The sequence below is a fragment of the Bos grunniens genome, chromosome 23 (genome assembly GCF_055505025.1).
Source record: "Bos grunniens cultivar Pamir isolate PY7600 chromosome 23, Bosgru_T2T1.0, whole genome shotgun sequence".
Taxonomy (NCBI): Eukaryota; Metazoa; Chordata; class Mammalia; order Artiodactyla; family Bovidae; genus Bos; species Bos grunniens.
This window is the reverse complement of record NC_141187.1, coordinates 29,013,922-29,026,706: the sequence shown is the minus strand read 5'-3', so window position 1 is coordinate 29,026,706 and position 12,785 is coordinate 29,013,922. Positions and strand designations below refer to the sequence as shown.

At 57.8% G+C, this 12,785-nt stretch overlaps 1 protein-coding gene and 1 long non-coding RNA gene across 5 annotated transcripts; one reads left to right on the top strand and one right to left on the bottom strand.

The window, feature by feature from the left end:
• Nucleotides 1–75: 75 nt before the first annotated feature.
• On the bottom strand, nt 76–12,762 carry VARS1 (valyl-tRNA synthetase 1). Of its 4 annotated transcripts, none has more exons than XM_086369274.1 (30): nt 11,593–12,762; nt 11,345–11,390; nt 9,605–9,739; nt 9,378–9,516; nt 9,022–9,146; nt 8,849–8,936; nt 8,535–8,635; nt 8,266–8,393; nt 6,656–6,820; nt 6,366–6,447; nt 5,772–5,891; nt 5,570–5,678; nt 5,383–5,477; nt 5,063–5,153; nt 4,741–4,865; nt 4,554–4,657; nt 4,316–4,474; nt 4,111–4,201; nt 3,878–3,983; nt 3,722–3,792; nt 3,507–3,632; nt 3,113–3,217; nt 2,962–3,030; nt 2,746–2,824; nt 2,493–2,620; nt 2,008–2,163; nt 1,724–1,930; nt 1,529–1,640; nt 1,097–1,422; nt 76–220 (listed from the first exon to the last, which is right to left on the bottom strand). In XM_086369274.1, the coding sequence occupies exons 1-30, from the start codon at nt 12,096–12,098 to the stop codon at nt 152–154; spliced, it is 3,963 nt and encodes a 1,320-aa protein (XP_086225400.1). In that variant the 5' UTR covers nt 12,099–12,762; the 3' UTR covers nt 76–151. The 4 variants fall into 4 exon arrangements, with proteins under 4 accessions (XP_086225400.1, XP_086225402.1, XP_086225403.1 ...); XM_086369276.1 differs by having other exon boundaries at nt 8,849–8,933; XM_086369277.1 differs by having other exon boundaries at nt 10,969–11,390; nt 11,593–11,749.
• Nucleotides 6,674–7,688, top strand: LOC147347064 (uncharacterized). The gene is made up of 2 exons (XR_015152112.1): nt 6,674–6,845; nt 7,562–7,688. It is a non-coding gene; the product is annotated as an uncharacterized LOC147347064 (long non-coding RNA).
• Nucleotides 12,763–12,785: the final 23 nt, after the last annotated feature.

The window sequence follows — 12,785 nt, the reverse complement described above, 5'->3', positions numbered from 1 at the left end:
CTGGCACCCCTGAGGATCCAGGAACCCAGCCCCTCAGCAGCCCCCTCCCCAGCCCCACCACACACACAGTCGAGGTTTTGTGGCAAAATATTTTATTGCTCCCCTCCCCAGGGTGGACCACTGGGAGTTATGAGGGTTGGAGTTTGGTGTTTCACAGCATCTTCTGAAATAGGGCAATGGCCTCATCAACCTTCCTGAGCTCTGCTTCTGTCTGCTGGAGCTGAGGACAGAAGAGGGGGTGGTGGGTGAGGAGGCCCAGGCCCAGGAGAGGAGAACCCCAAACGCCCACAAGAGCAGACGGATTCGAGTTGGAAAGATGGGTGAGGACCATGGGCAGGGCGTAGCCGGGGGCCCAGTGTGTTTGGCCGGCCTGTCTTCCCCCTAATTCTCACCAACCTCCCACTAGCAGCCTCCTCCGCCCAGACTAGAAAGCTCATTCACTTCTATCAACACCCTGTTCTCTTGCACCATCTCTGGCCTCCTGGGTCCTGCCTTTTCCTGGAGTGTTCAGTTCCCAAGGACAAAGGGGCCTCAGCGCTCATATGCGCCACCCAGTGGCCCAGCCCCAGGCCCTGACCCTGGAGGTAGAGCACAGTGGTTAGGAACGCAGGCTCCGAGGCAGGCCCTTAGCCTTCGCTTGGAAAATGGTGATGCTAATACTGCCCTGCTGTGAGAGGGCTTCCGGGTAGACAGGAGTGAGAGAACCCTGCTCAGCCATCCGGGTTCTTAGCTTCCATTCTTGTTCCTTTGTGCCCCTGGTTTACCCCATGGTTCCTCCCTGGAGGGGCCCCAGGTGATCTGCTGAGCTCCCTGACTACACTGGCTCCATCCTGAGCCCAGGTACCAGCGTGTGGATGCCACATTCTGGGCAGTGGGTGGTGCGTGAGGGGTCTGGCTGGCTGGATGGTCTGCCTCCATCTTCAAATTGCTGTGTGACCCAGGGCTGTGCCCCTGCCCTGGCTGTCCTTCATGTGTAAAAGGAGGGATTCCATGGTCCCACCTGCTCTCCTGCTGGGCCAGGCAGAGCAGCTGCAGGAGGGGGTTTGATGGTGGAGGGAGCAAGAGGTGGGAAATGGGGAAGGAACTGCCACAACACCTTGGCTTCATCTGCCTCCTGGACTTTGAGGGGCACCTTGACAGTGTAGCCTGAGGCGGCACGGCGCTCCCGCAGACGCTGGGCCTGCCGCTGCGCCTCGTCACGCTTGGTCTGCAGTTTGCCCAGCTCCCGGGCTGGGTCTACTAGCCCCTGCAGCTGCAGGTGGACGGAGCAGCGGTCAGAGGCCAGGGCCACAGCGCAGCCCTGGGGTGCAGAAGCCCCCAGCGCCAGGACGGCCACAATCCCCGCGCTGGCCAGTGTCTGCACGTAGCCCGACACCGCTGATGCCAGGGCACCTGTGGCCTCGTCAGCCACTTCCAGGAAACCTGCCGGGGGAAGGGAGACAGGTGAGGAGACAGAGACGAGGCAGCCATGCTAGACACTGGTCCCGGGGTGGGAGGGGACAGGGGAACGTGCAGGCCCAAGGCTCACAGTCAGGCCGGATCCGGGTAAGGTTGTAGTCGGCACGCAGGGAGCGCACGGCTCGAGTGATGCTCAGGGCCAGCTCGAAGGCAGCTTCTGCCTCAGGGTCCTTCCAGGAGCACTAAGGGGAGGAGAAGGGGGTGAGGAAGCTGGGGCAGCTCTGAGGAGCTCCCCGGAGCCCCCTATCCAGGCTGTACCCCGTACCTCTGAGGGCTCTGGGTAGGCAGTGACGCAGAGGCTAGGGGGAGCTTGTGGTGTCCGCCGGGGCAGCCGCTGGAACAGCTCCTCGGTCACGAAGGGCATGAAGGGTGAGAGTAGCCGCAGGCCCACGTCCAGGCAGGTGTAGAGGGTCTGGCGGGCGCACTCGGCTGCCACCTGGTCCACCCCATTCAGCACAGGCTTAAGGCATTCCTGGGGGCAGAAGGGCACAGGGTTCAGAGCTGGAGAAGGCCAAGGACCGGGAAGGGGGGCAGGCAGCTCCTCCTTACCAGGTAGACATCACAGAGCTCATAGAGCCAGAAGCTGTACTGGGCGGTGGTGACAGCCGGGAAGTCGTAGGCCTGGAAACCTTGGTTACTGAGCCTCACAGCTTCGGTCAGCCGGCTGCGGATCCAGCGGTCCACCAGACTCTCGCGGCCTCCAGGCTTACGGCGGGGGAAGGAGCCTGTCAGCCAGGGGGCACCATGTGCCCAGGAGGAGGGGCCACAACCCCATGGGAACGGGAACCACAGGGAATCTGCATTCCAGGTGGAGATGGGTCCAAAGCAACCACCACGTGCCCAGGGTAGTGGCCAAGGCCAGAAAGGGCCGGCCCTGCCACTGTGCGGGAGGACTGCAGTGCCTGAGGCTCCCCGTGTCCTGTTCCCCCAGCTACACGCAGGCTCCTTAGGGGCAGGGGCCGGGCTTGAGGTTGGGATGGCAAGGGTGTGACCTGCGTGGGTGCTGCTCATCTCACTGCCCACAAGGCTCTCACCTCAGACGTGGGTGAGGGCACGAAACCCTTCCCAAGGCCACGGAGGGCAAACTTGGTGGCGTTCCAGAGCTTGTTGCAGAAATGGCGGTACCCCAATATCCGGTTCACATCCAGGTTGATGTCACGGCCTAGGTGGAGGTGAAGCGTGAGTCCACACTGCTCTCCCTCCTGGCCCTCGGCCCTGGGCAGCGGAAAGTGGGGTACCTCCGGGGAGGAAGAAGGATGCAGCTGAGACTGCTGTGGGGAGCCGTACCCTGGGACGTGTAGGCGCATAGTCCAAACCGGAGCGCATCGGTGCCACACTCGGGGATCCCCGTCGGGAAATCTGCCTTCTGTGGGGGAAGGAAGAGTCAATGGAGGGGGAGGAATCAATAGAGGAGGAGTCAGGGAGGGGACTGTCCTAAGCCAGGCTCACCCGCCTTCTGCCTACACGCCAGCCACCAGCCCACCCCTCTATCTGCCCCCGTACCTGCCCCTCTTTTGCCTTCTCCACCTCGCTGGGATCCAGGTTGCTATTCAGTAACTGGTCGTGGAGACCCTGAAGGTGAGGTGGGAGCAGTCAGGGGCCCGTGACCACCGCCCCACAGCCCTTCCCGGCCTGACCCAGCACCCAGCCCCACCTGCAGGGTGACCCCATGGATAACGTCCAGGGGGTCAATGACATTGCCTAGAGACTTGCTCATCTTCCGGCCGTGGGCGTCCCGCACGATGGCATGGAGGTAGACCTGCGAGGCCAGGGTAGGGAAGGCCCGTGAGGACGTCTCCCCATCTAGACCCCAGTGCCTCTCCCCTCACCCCTCCATCTGGTCTGTTCCTCTCTGAACCTCGGGCCCCTCAGCGGCCCCGCCAGCCCCTTCTCGTGAATCAGAAGTGCTCCCTCTTCTAGGAAGCAAGGTACAGGATTGCTTAGCAGAGCACAGGCTGGTTTGCAGCCCTACCAGCCCCCTTGGCCAGGCCCACCCACAGCTGTCCAGGTGAGGGAGGGGACTGTGGGGGTCGCGGCAGTCTCCACACCTCTTTGAAGGGCAGCTTGCCAGTGAGCTTGAGGCCAAGCATGACCATCCTGGCCACCCAGAAGAAGAGGATGTCATGGCCTGTCTCCAGCAGCGTCCCCGGGTAGAACACACTCAGATCTTCTGACTGGGGTCAGAGCAGGGCGTGAGTGATGGGGAGCCACGCACCCACACCCAAGATTCCCACCCAGCCCTGGTCTGGCCCCAGGAATGTACCTGGTTGGGCCAGCCTAGGATGGAGAAGGGGAAGAGGCCAGAGGAGAACCAGGTGTCCAGTACATCTTCATCTGAGGGGAGCCAGAGGTCAGAGGTCAGAGGGGTGGAGGTGAGGATCGGCCCCCCACTGCCCCCCACCGCAAGGCCCCGCCTTGCCTTGCTGGAGACTGATCTTGTCAGGGGACACGCAGAACTCCTTGGCTGCCTTCTCCCGGGCCTCGGCCTCAGTGCGCCCGCTCACCCAGTACCGCCCGTCAGGGTCCTGCCATGCCCAGGTGGAGTGAGTACCCAAGAGGGCGCCTCTGCCTGTCCCCCCACCAAGACCCCATGCACTGAAAGCCCTCCCCCACCCCAGATGTGCCAGTCTCCAGCCCTGGCCTGGTTCTCACCTCCCCTGGGGGCACGGCGGGGTCATTGACAGTGATGAAGTAGGCTGGGATGCGATGACCCCACCACAGCTGCCGGGAGATACACCAGTCCCTGAAAGTGGCAGGGGGAGGAGAGGGCATCAAGGAGGGGCGGGTGGGGCACCAGGCTGTGCCCGGCTCGGCCCGTCACCCGGTCGCCCTCCCCACATCGAGGGGCCCGACGCACCGGATGTTGTCCATCCAGGCGTGCCACGTCCGCTGATGGGCCTCCGGGAGGATGCGGAGGTCACCCCGTGTCACGGCAGCGCTGGCGGCCTGAGCCATCTCCCCACAGCGCACGTACCACTGCGGCCGCAGCAGAGGCTCCACCACGTCCTTGGAGCGGCTGCAGGTACACGTGGGTGAGGAGGCTGAGTGGGGAGCACCCCGAGGCGCTCACCCCCTGCCCTGGCCTCCACCCTCACTTGCAAAGTGGCACCACCATGGGGTTGTCCTCAATGCCGCGGAATAGCCCCTGCTCCTTGAGCGCTGCCAGCACCGCCTTTCTGGCCTCAAACCTGGGCAGGCCCTGGAGAGGAGACAGGCTCTGTCATGGCTGTGCCAGGAGCCCCGCTGTCTCCTGACACGGCCACCTCGCCCAGGCTGTCTCACCAGGAAAGGTGGGGGCACGTTGACGAGGGCCCCGCGGGCGTCCATAATGCTGACAGCCTCCAGCCCGTGCCGCTGCCCAACCTCATAGTCATTCTGGTCGTGGGCGGGGGTGATCTTCACCGCACCTGGGGTGTACGTGGGGGTGCGGGGTCACGCAGGACTCAGTGCAGTCTCTGCTCACGTGCACCCCGCCTTTTGCCAATGGATGTGCTCTCAGACCACCCCATCCCCAACACAGTCCCCTGAGAACCGGCCCAAGTCCTGCAAGTTCAGGTGCGCCTCATGGCTCCTTCCTGTCCCCACAGGACAACCCGGAGCTTACCTGTGCCGAACTCCATGTCCACAAAGTCATCAAAGACGATGGGGAGGCTCCGAGACACAAATGGGTGGATCACGCTCTTGCCCTTCAGGTGCTGGGGACAGAAGGAGATGCCAGAAACGCACAGTGGGCTGGGCCCGACTCCCTCCTACGCAGGGTCCTGATTTCTTGACACCCAAACTCCATCCACAGGGCCAGAAAGCAGCCAGAGCCATGTGTTTTGAATCCAATTTTCTCAGTGCCCATCCCATCCCTACACATAGTGTGGAAGCCCTCTTCGCCCAGCATTCTTCCCCCAGCTGCGGGCAGCACCCCCACCACACCTGGTATCTGGGGTCTTTGGGATGCACAGCTACGGCCACATCTCCCAGCATCGTCTCGATCCGAGTGGTTGCCACTACCACCTCGTCGTTGCTGTCTGGGGTGACAGGAGGCCTTGTGGTCTCAGCAGTGAGCCCTTCCCGCCCCTCGCCCAACCCCGCCCAGGATCCTGGCGCCCCTGGCTCCTACCTGAGCCTTGGACCTTGTAAGCAAAGGAGACAAGGACCCCAAACTCCACCTTCTCTTTGTAGCCAGGCACGGAGAGCAGTGTGCGACCTGTCAGCTCCTTCTTATCCACCTATGAGACAGAGCGTAAGAAAAGAGGCCCAAGGGCTGGGGCTGGGGGTGTGTGGTGGAGATGCAGAGAGCTGGGGGGAAGGAAGGGGCACACCTCGATGTCGGAGATGGCAGAGTTGAGGGTGCAGGACCAGTTGACAAGGCGGGTGCTGCGGTAAATGATTCCCTCCTCGTGGAGCCGTACAAAGGCCTCCGTCACGGCTGCTGACAGTTTCTAGTGGGAACAGGGGAAGCCAGAGATGGGCCTGAGTGCTGAGGCAGCAGAGGCCAGTGGGACCCGGCAGCACAGAGCCCCCTGCCAGCACACAGACCCCTTTAAGGGCTGGAGGGGAGAAGTGCTTTTCTTGAGCAGGGAGAGGGGACTATGGGAACACACAGATAGGAAACTGTTGATATGGCAGGGAAGTCACTCAGTTAGGAACAGGGGTTAGTGCAGAGTCCTAGGGGTGCAAGCTCGGGGGAGGGGGAGGCCCCTCAGGTGCCACCTGAAGGAGTTTGAGCTCCTATAGGGAGCGACAGGGAACACAAAGGGCCGTGATATGGGGCAGAAAGTGGCATTTGCAGCTGAGCCCTAGTGGTTTCCTACGAGTGGACCACCTGCTGGGGGAGGGCCCCCCACGTGTGCGCTCTTCTGTGGGGAGCTTCCCCCTCCCACCCCAGCCCCGAGACCCCTCCTACTCCTACTTACAGGATCCATGGTGAAACAGGCTCGATTCCAGTCCAAGGAGCTGCCAAGCTTCTTCAGCTGGTGGTAAATCCGGTCACCTTTCCTGGGAGTGGACAGACAGACCAGGGTCAGCAATGGGGTCTGGGCTGGCGGGTGACATCAGGTAGCTAAAGGGGCAGAAGGTGGGGGTCACTCATTGCTCTGAGATGGACCTGGGCCCTGGGCCCCCATGACCCTCAGCCTCTGTGGGCGGGTCTGACCCTGCAGCCAGGGTCGTGGGGCTGCGATGCCAGCAGGGACTTGGCACTCACTCCTCCTTCCACTTCCAGACCTCCTGCAGGAAAGCCTCTCGCCCCAGCTGGTGCCGACTCAGCCCCTGCTCGCGCCAGAGTTTCTTCTCCACCACCACCTGGGTGGCAATGCCCGCGTGGTCACAGCCAGGGTTCCACAGGGTGGTCTCTCCGCGCATGCGGTGCCTGCAGGGAGCATGGAGAAGCAGAGGTGAGCGAGTGGTGGAGCTGCCCTGAGGGAAGCAGGGACTCCAGACAGGAGGTCGATGGACTCAGGAAAGGAAGGGGTGGTGGATTAGAACTCTCCCCTTGCTAAAATCGTCAGGGAGAGATGCGTGAGGACAGCCCAGGCAATTTGGCAAAAACAACTAAGAGGAGGCTCCCGCCCAACTAGATAGCAAAACATATCAGAGAGCTATGATCATTAAAACAAGCTTCCACAGGAACCAGGAACAAAGTTACCGATTAAGGAAACAAAACAGTGACTGGAAACAGATCTAAGCATATTTAGTATTTGTTAAGGGTGGCATTTCATGTCAGTGGAGAAAGGACAAACTGTTCAATAAATTTGTTGGAGACTGTAGCTAATTTGATTGGAAAATTGCCCTACTTCCCCATAGTCACAAAAATAATTTTATTTTAAAGTCTAAATTTAATTGTTTTTTTTAAAAAAAAACCCTTCAACTTAAGAAAACAAAACTATGAGAAAGAGCATTAGAAAATGGTATAATTTCCAAAAATAAGAAAATAACAGGTGATCGTGTTTATAACTTTGAGGCAGGGGAGGCTTTCTTTAACAAGATAGTGAAGAGTAAATCAAAGAACACTGGTAAACTTAACTAGGTTCACTGTATTTGTACATGATTTTCAATGACTCACCTAACTACATTATATTCATTTCTGTATTGATCTCTTTACCCCCACTAGGTTTAGAGTTCCTTGGGGACAGGACTGCAGCAACTCCTTCCTCATACAGACCACAGATATTTCTTATATGCTGTAACGAATATGGACACTTTCTGACATTTTCAATATATTGTTGTTTAGTCGCTAAGTCATGTCTAATTCTTTGTGACCCCATGGACTATAGCCCACCAGGCTCCACTGGCCATGGGATTTCCTAGGCAAAAATATTGGAGTGGTTTGCCATTTCCTTCTCCGGGGATCTTCCTGACCCAGGGATCGAACCTGTGTCTCTTGCATTGCCAGGTGGATTCGTTATCACTGAGCCACCTGGGAATCCCCTGGGTACATGAATATGTAAGTAAATAGGAAAGGTCTTGAAAGACACACATCACAATGATAATAGTGGCTAATTCTTAGGAAGGAGTGAATCTGGAGGAAGGTGGTCAAGGAAACTTGAAGTTTTAAATTTCTTACAAGAAAATATTCACATTATTTCTTTCTAAATTCAAAATAATGTTATTTTTAGTGGCATGAGAAGAGAGTTTACAAGTGTAAGTGCTGGTTACTTGACCAGAAGATGATGCTAAGTCATCAGATGGGAACGACCTAGAAGCAAATGTAGCACCACCAGGGGGCAGAGGTGAGAGACCCAGTCAGCAAAGAAGGGAGCCAAGGAGCAGGAGCCAGAAGGCAGAGGGAAGCCAGAGGAGAGGACAGGAGCTCACCAGCGGGTCAGGGAGTCCTGGATGGCGTTGGTGAGCGCATGGCCCAGGTGCAGGGAGCCTGTCACGTTGGGGGGTGGGATGCACATCATGAAGATGCCCCGGGGGTTTGGTGCTGACACGCTGGAACGCTGATGGGGAGGAAGATGGGTGCTTGCTAAGGCCTCGTGTCACCTCTTCCATGGCCTGGCCCCTTCCTGGGCCATGGATCCTTCAGCCCTGTCCCTCCCTGCCCCCATCCCCTCCAGGCCTGGGCGGCAGTGTCCACTCACCCCATACTCAGGCCTGAAGAAGCCCTGCTGCTCCCACCAAGGGTACCAGGCAGCCTCCACGTACTGAGGGCTGTAGGAGTCAGGCATGGTGCCACTGACATCTGAGGGAGAAGGGCAGGGTCAGAGCCGAGGCTGGGAGCAGCTGGGAAAGGGATGAGGGGCCGGCAGAGGACATGGGCCTCCCTAAGCAAAGTAGTGGGAGCAAGGACAGAGGAAACAGGATACAAAGAAAAAAGGAGGGTGGGGTGAAGAGTGGGGGGGTCTCTCTTCCCCCTCCTTTATTATTTTTTTTTTCCCCTCCTTTCTTTTAGTACCTTTCTTTTCCCCAGGTGGGGTCGGGAGATCGTAGGTAATGACCCCAGGATCCCGTTTCTCCCTCTTCTCTGGTTTTGGTTTCTTCTGCTTGGGAGGGAAAGGATATAGGCCTAGATACCAGCCACTCACCATGGCACCAACCCTCCATCCTGCTCCACCCTCAGCCTCTCACCTCCCCAGGGGGTGGCTGCTGCTGTTGGACTTTCTGCTTCTGCTGGAATTTCTCTAGTTTCTCCCGTTTCTTTGCCTCTTTCTTGAGTTGAGCAGCCGTTTTGGGGGGTGCAGGGACCTCAGAGCCTGGAAAGAGGCACAGAAATGTAGACCTGTCCCTGCAGGTCTGTGAACAGCGCTGTTCACAGGGCTACCATGTCTCAGATGGCCTATTTAACTCCCCAAAGACTCCCCCATGTTGACCTCCCACCTAGCATCCCCCAGCTCCTGTCCCATTGATTCTGCTATTCCTGAGAGAAAAGAAAATGAGCAAGGGCCCAGAGGAACCCCGTCCCCACCCACTCCATCTTTCCTCACCTGGCTGTTGGGAGAGAGACCTGGCCCCTGAATACAGAACCACTTCTCCCAGTACGGCCCGGAATTCTGGCTGCTGAACACATGTGATAAACCAGCGAGTCACATTACCCCAGATCCGGCGGGCAGAGGGGTCCAGGACCTGCAGTGGGGGGAAGAAATGAATTATCCTTAGTCACCCTGTAGTGAGGTCCGAGGGAACCTGTCCTCATTCTTCCCCATTGACTCACATAACGGAAAGGCAGCAGCAAGGCTGTGACAGCTGCCAGGTCAGCCAGAGTTGGGGCCTCCCCGGCCAGGTAGGTATGCAGTCGAAGCCATTCTTCCAAGGGGCTCAGGGCTCTGCCCAGGGCCGCCAGTGCAGCCTAGTGGGAAGGCGAAGAGGTATGAGATAATGCTTGGCCCATCTCAGTCCCCACCCCCATGCAATCCATTTGGGTCTCCTTCCATTCCCACAGATCACCAGTTTCTTCTTCACTGAAAAGATCATAATAAAAATTCTTCCCACTCATTCAATAAATGCCTACCGAAAACTTTTTTGGGGGGCTGGGTCACAGGGCATGTGGGATTCCTTGACCAGGGATCCAACCATGCCCCCTGCAGGGGAAGCACAGAGTATGTTAATCACTGGACTGCCAGGGAAGTCCCCCTACTGAACATTTATTATACGTCAGCTGCAATATACTAAGCACAAGAGGCTAAAGATTACATGAAGCAACATGGTAACTGCTTCAGCAAATATGTATTAAGTACCTCCTGCATGCCAGGCACTTATCTAATGAACAGGGAGGCGGTTTGAACAGATGGAGTCCATGACCTGTTGGAGCTTACATTCTAGTTGGGGGGGGGGGGGGCGGCGACAATAAATGTGCAAATATATAATGCATTACCGTATTGTTCTCCTTAAAAGCCCTGAAAAAACAATAAATGAGGCTGAGGAGGAGAGAGAATCCCAGAGGGGGAGCCCTCTATTTCGATAGTAGTCAGGATATGAGAGGGTAAGTCAGGATCTAAGTCATATATTCATTTCATTCATTCATTTGTTCAAAAACTATTAAGTATCCACCATATGCCCAATACTCTGCAAGGAGGTGGTGTTATTAGGCCTTGTAAAGCACAGCTCCATTCAGGAAGAATTTACATTGATAATCTGGTGTGATTCTCTCTCCTTTCCCCTGCTTTCCTTCTTCATTTCTTTTCTCCTTTGTTTTCTTCCAGCAACTGTCTTCTCTGACTGCCTCTCCTCACCTCTTCTTCACCCAGTCTTTTCCTACAACTCATAGTAACCTCTAACTAACCTCCTCAGTTTCAGTTTCAGAGGTTTCACCAAACTCAGAGACTTTTAAAGCACCTGGCACTAGATTATGTGCTCTGCACACATCTTTTAACCTTCTCAACATGTTCTCAGTTTTCATTTTCATAGACAAAAGACCAAGGCTCAGAGAGTTTAACCTGCCCAAAGTTACCATACCAGGTGGCAACCCGGGATATGATCAGTCTTTTTCAACGTCTGATACGCTATCTTCCTGGCTCACCATCCATTCCGTTTTGCTTTCTTCTAAATTTCCCCCTCCCACTTTGCGCTGCTTCTCACCTGAGGGTCTTGGGCCGAGCTTCGGAGTCCCAAGGCCGGCAGCGTAGCCCCACAGGCAGCTGGTATTAGCTCGGTGTCAGCGTAACTGACCCACTGTTGGACCAGGACGGCTGCCCGACTACCCCCGGGACCCCCCAGGCCTGCTGGCCACAGCAGCTGGGACACAGCCGTGGCCCCCCACACCCAGAGCCCACCGGGACCCTGTTCCAGGGCTGGCAGACGGGGTGGAGGAAAAGGAGTCCTGCTGGCGGGGGGCGGCTGGAGACAGACGCGGGGGTGGGCTCCTCCCCATCCCGGACCCTCCCCAGCTTCCCCGTAGCGAGCAGCTATGAGGGCTCGGAGGCTGGGGAAGGCATCGGGGTGAGGAGAGACGTACAGAATGGACATGGTTACGCGGGATGTCCGAACGCGGTAGAAAAACCCTAAGGAGAAAGAGAGACAGGGTAAGACCGAGGCATCTAGGACTAAGTATGACTGGGCCTCAAGAGCCGAGGACCCAGCTCTCGGAGTGGCAGTGACAGTGGGGAACTAACTTCCCGTGACCGCGGGCCCTCGGGGAGTGTGGGAAGCTCGGAGGAGCCCCTTGGCTGCCGTGGGACGCGGGTTCGGGCTGCATGTACGTACTGGAGGGAGGTGGTCACACTGAGCCGGACATCCACCTCATAGCCGGGCGCCGGCCGAAGCTGGACTGGCCTGGCGGCTGCAGCCGAGGAATCCGGCGACCAGGGACGGCGGGCGGTTCTCTGGGCGACCCTAGCTCCCTGCGACAGCCGCCCGGGCCGTCGGCGCCCACGTGTCCCCCCCTTTGTGACTGCGAGCGTTTCCGGGCCCGCGGGTCCTGGCGCGGGCGACCGTGCCCCGCCTGCGTGTGCGGGCGCGGTCCTGTTGCACCCTGGCCTGGGGGCGGTCACGCCGCCCGCTGCAGATCGCGCTCCTGAGGAATGGCGCGGGGCGTGGGCACGGGGGTGGCGGGAGGAGGACGCCCCCGGGAACCGCGACCCCGTCAGGCGCCGCCGCGGACACCCCGCGCGGGTCCTCGGCCGGGAGGGAGGGCGGCGCCGAGCGGACAGCCGGGGAAGCGGCTGGGAGAGCGCTACCCGATGCAGACGGCGCCCGGTACCGGGGTCCATTCGACCAAAGGCCCCGGCGTGCAGGTTCCCCGCCTCCTAACCTCCCGGGCCTCACTTCCTCCTCTGTGGGAAGAGGGAGTCACGCTGGAGAGCCTCTAAGGTCCCCTCATGCTGAGAACTCTTATCTGTAGCGGGAACTCTTATTTGCTAACTGCGTGTGTTCAATGCCAGCAACTCTCCACAGCAAAAATTGTCATTTGTTTATATTTATCTACAATAGATATGGGGGAAAAGTGTACTGATTTGGGGGGCTTGAGGAAGAAATCCAGCAGCATCAAACGCACTTTTGCTGTCTCATTAACTTTCATATTAATGGAAGGACAGCAAGCACTGTAGATACACTTATATAAGACCAACATAGATAAGACCGGGGATCGATTTCATCCAGAACTTGGAAGGAGAATGGAGAGCAAATGAGTTCGAGGATCTTTCTCTCGTGACTAAAAGGGAACCTGTTAACCCTCCCTTTGTTACCTCCCTTCACCCCTCAAAAACTTATTTCCTCCAAGAGCAGGGAAGGCCCCCCCACACTGGGAGAAGTAGGAGTCACATACGAAATTAGAAAAAGAAAGCAGTAAGACTGATGCCAATGTTCAGAAAACACGGCATAGTCCAGTTGGGGTAATGCTATGGTTTATACCAGGAGTAGTAGCGGATAATGCTGGGGTAATTGAGAGTAACAGGGCT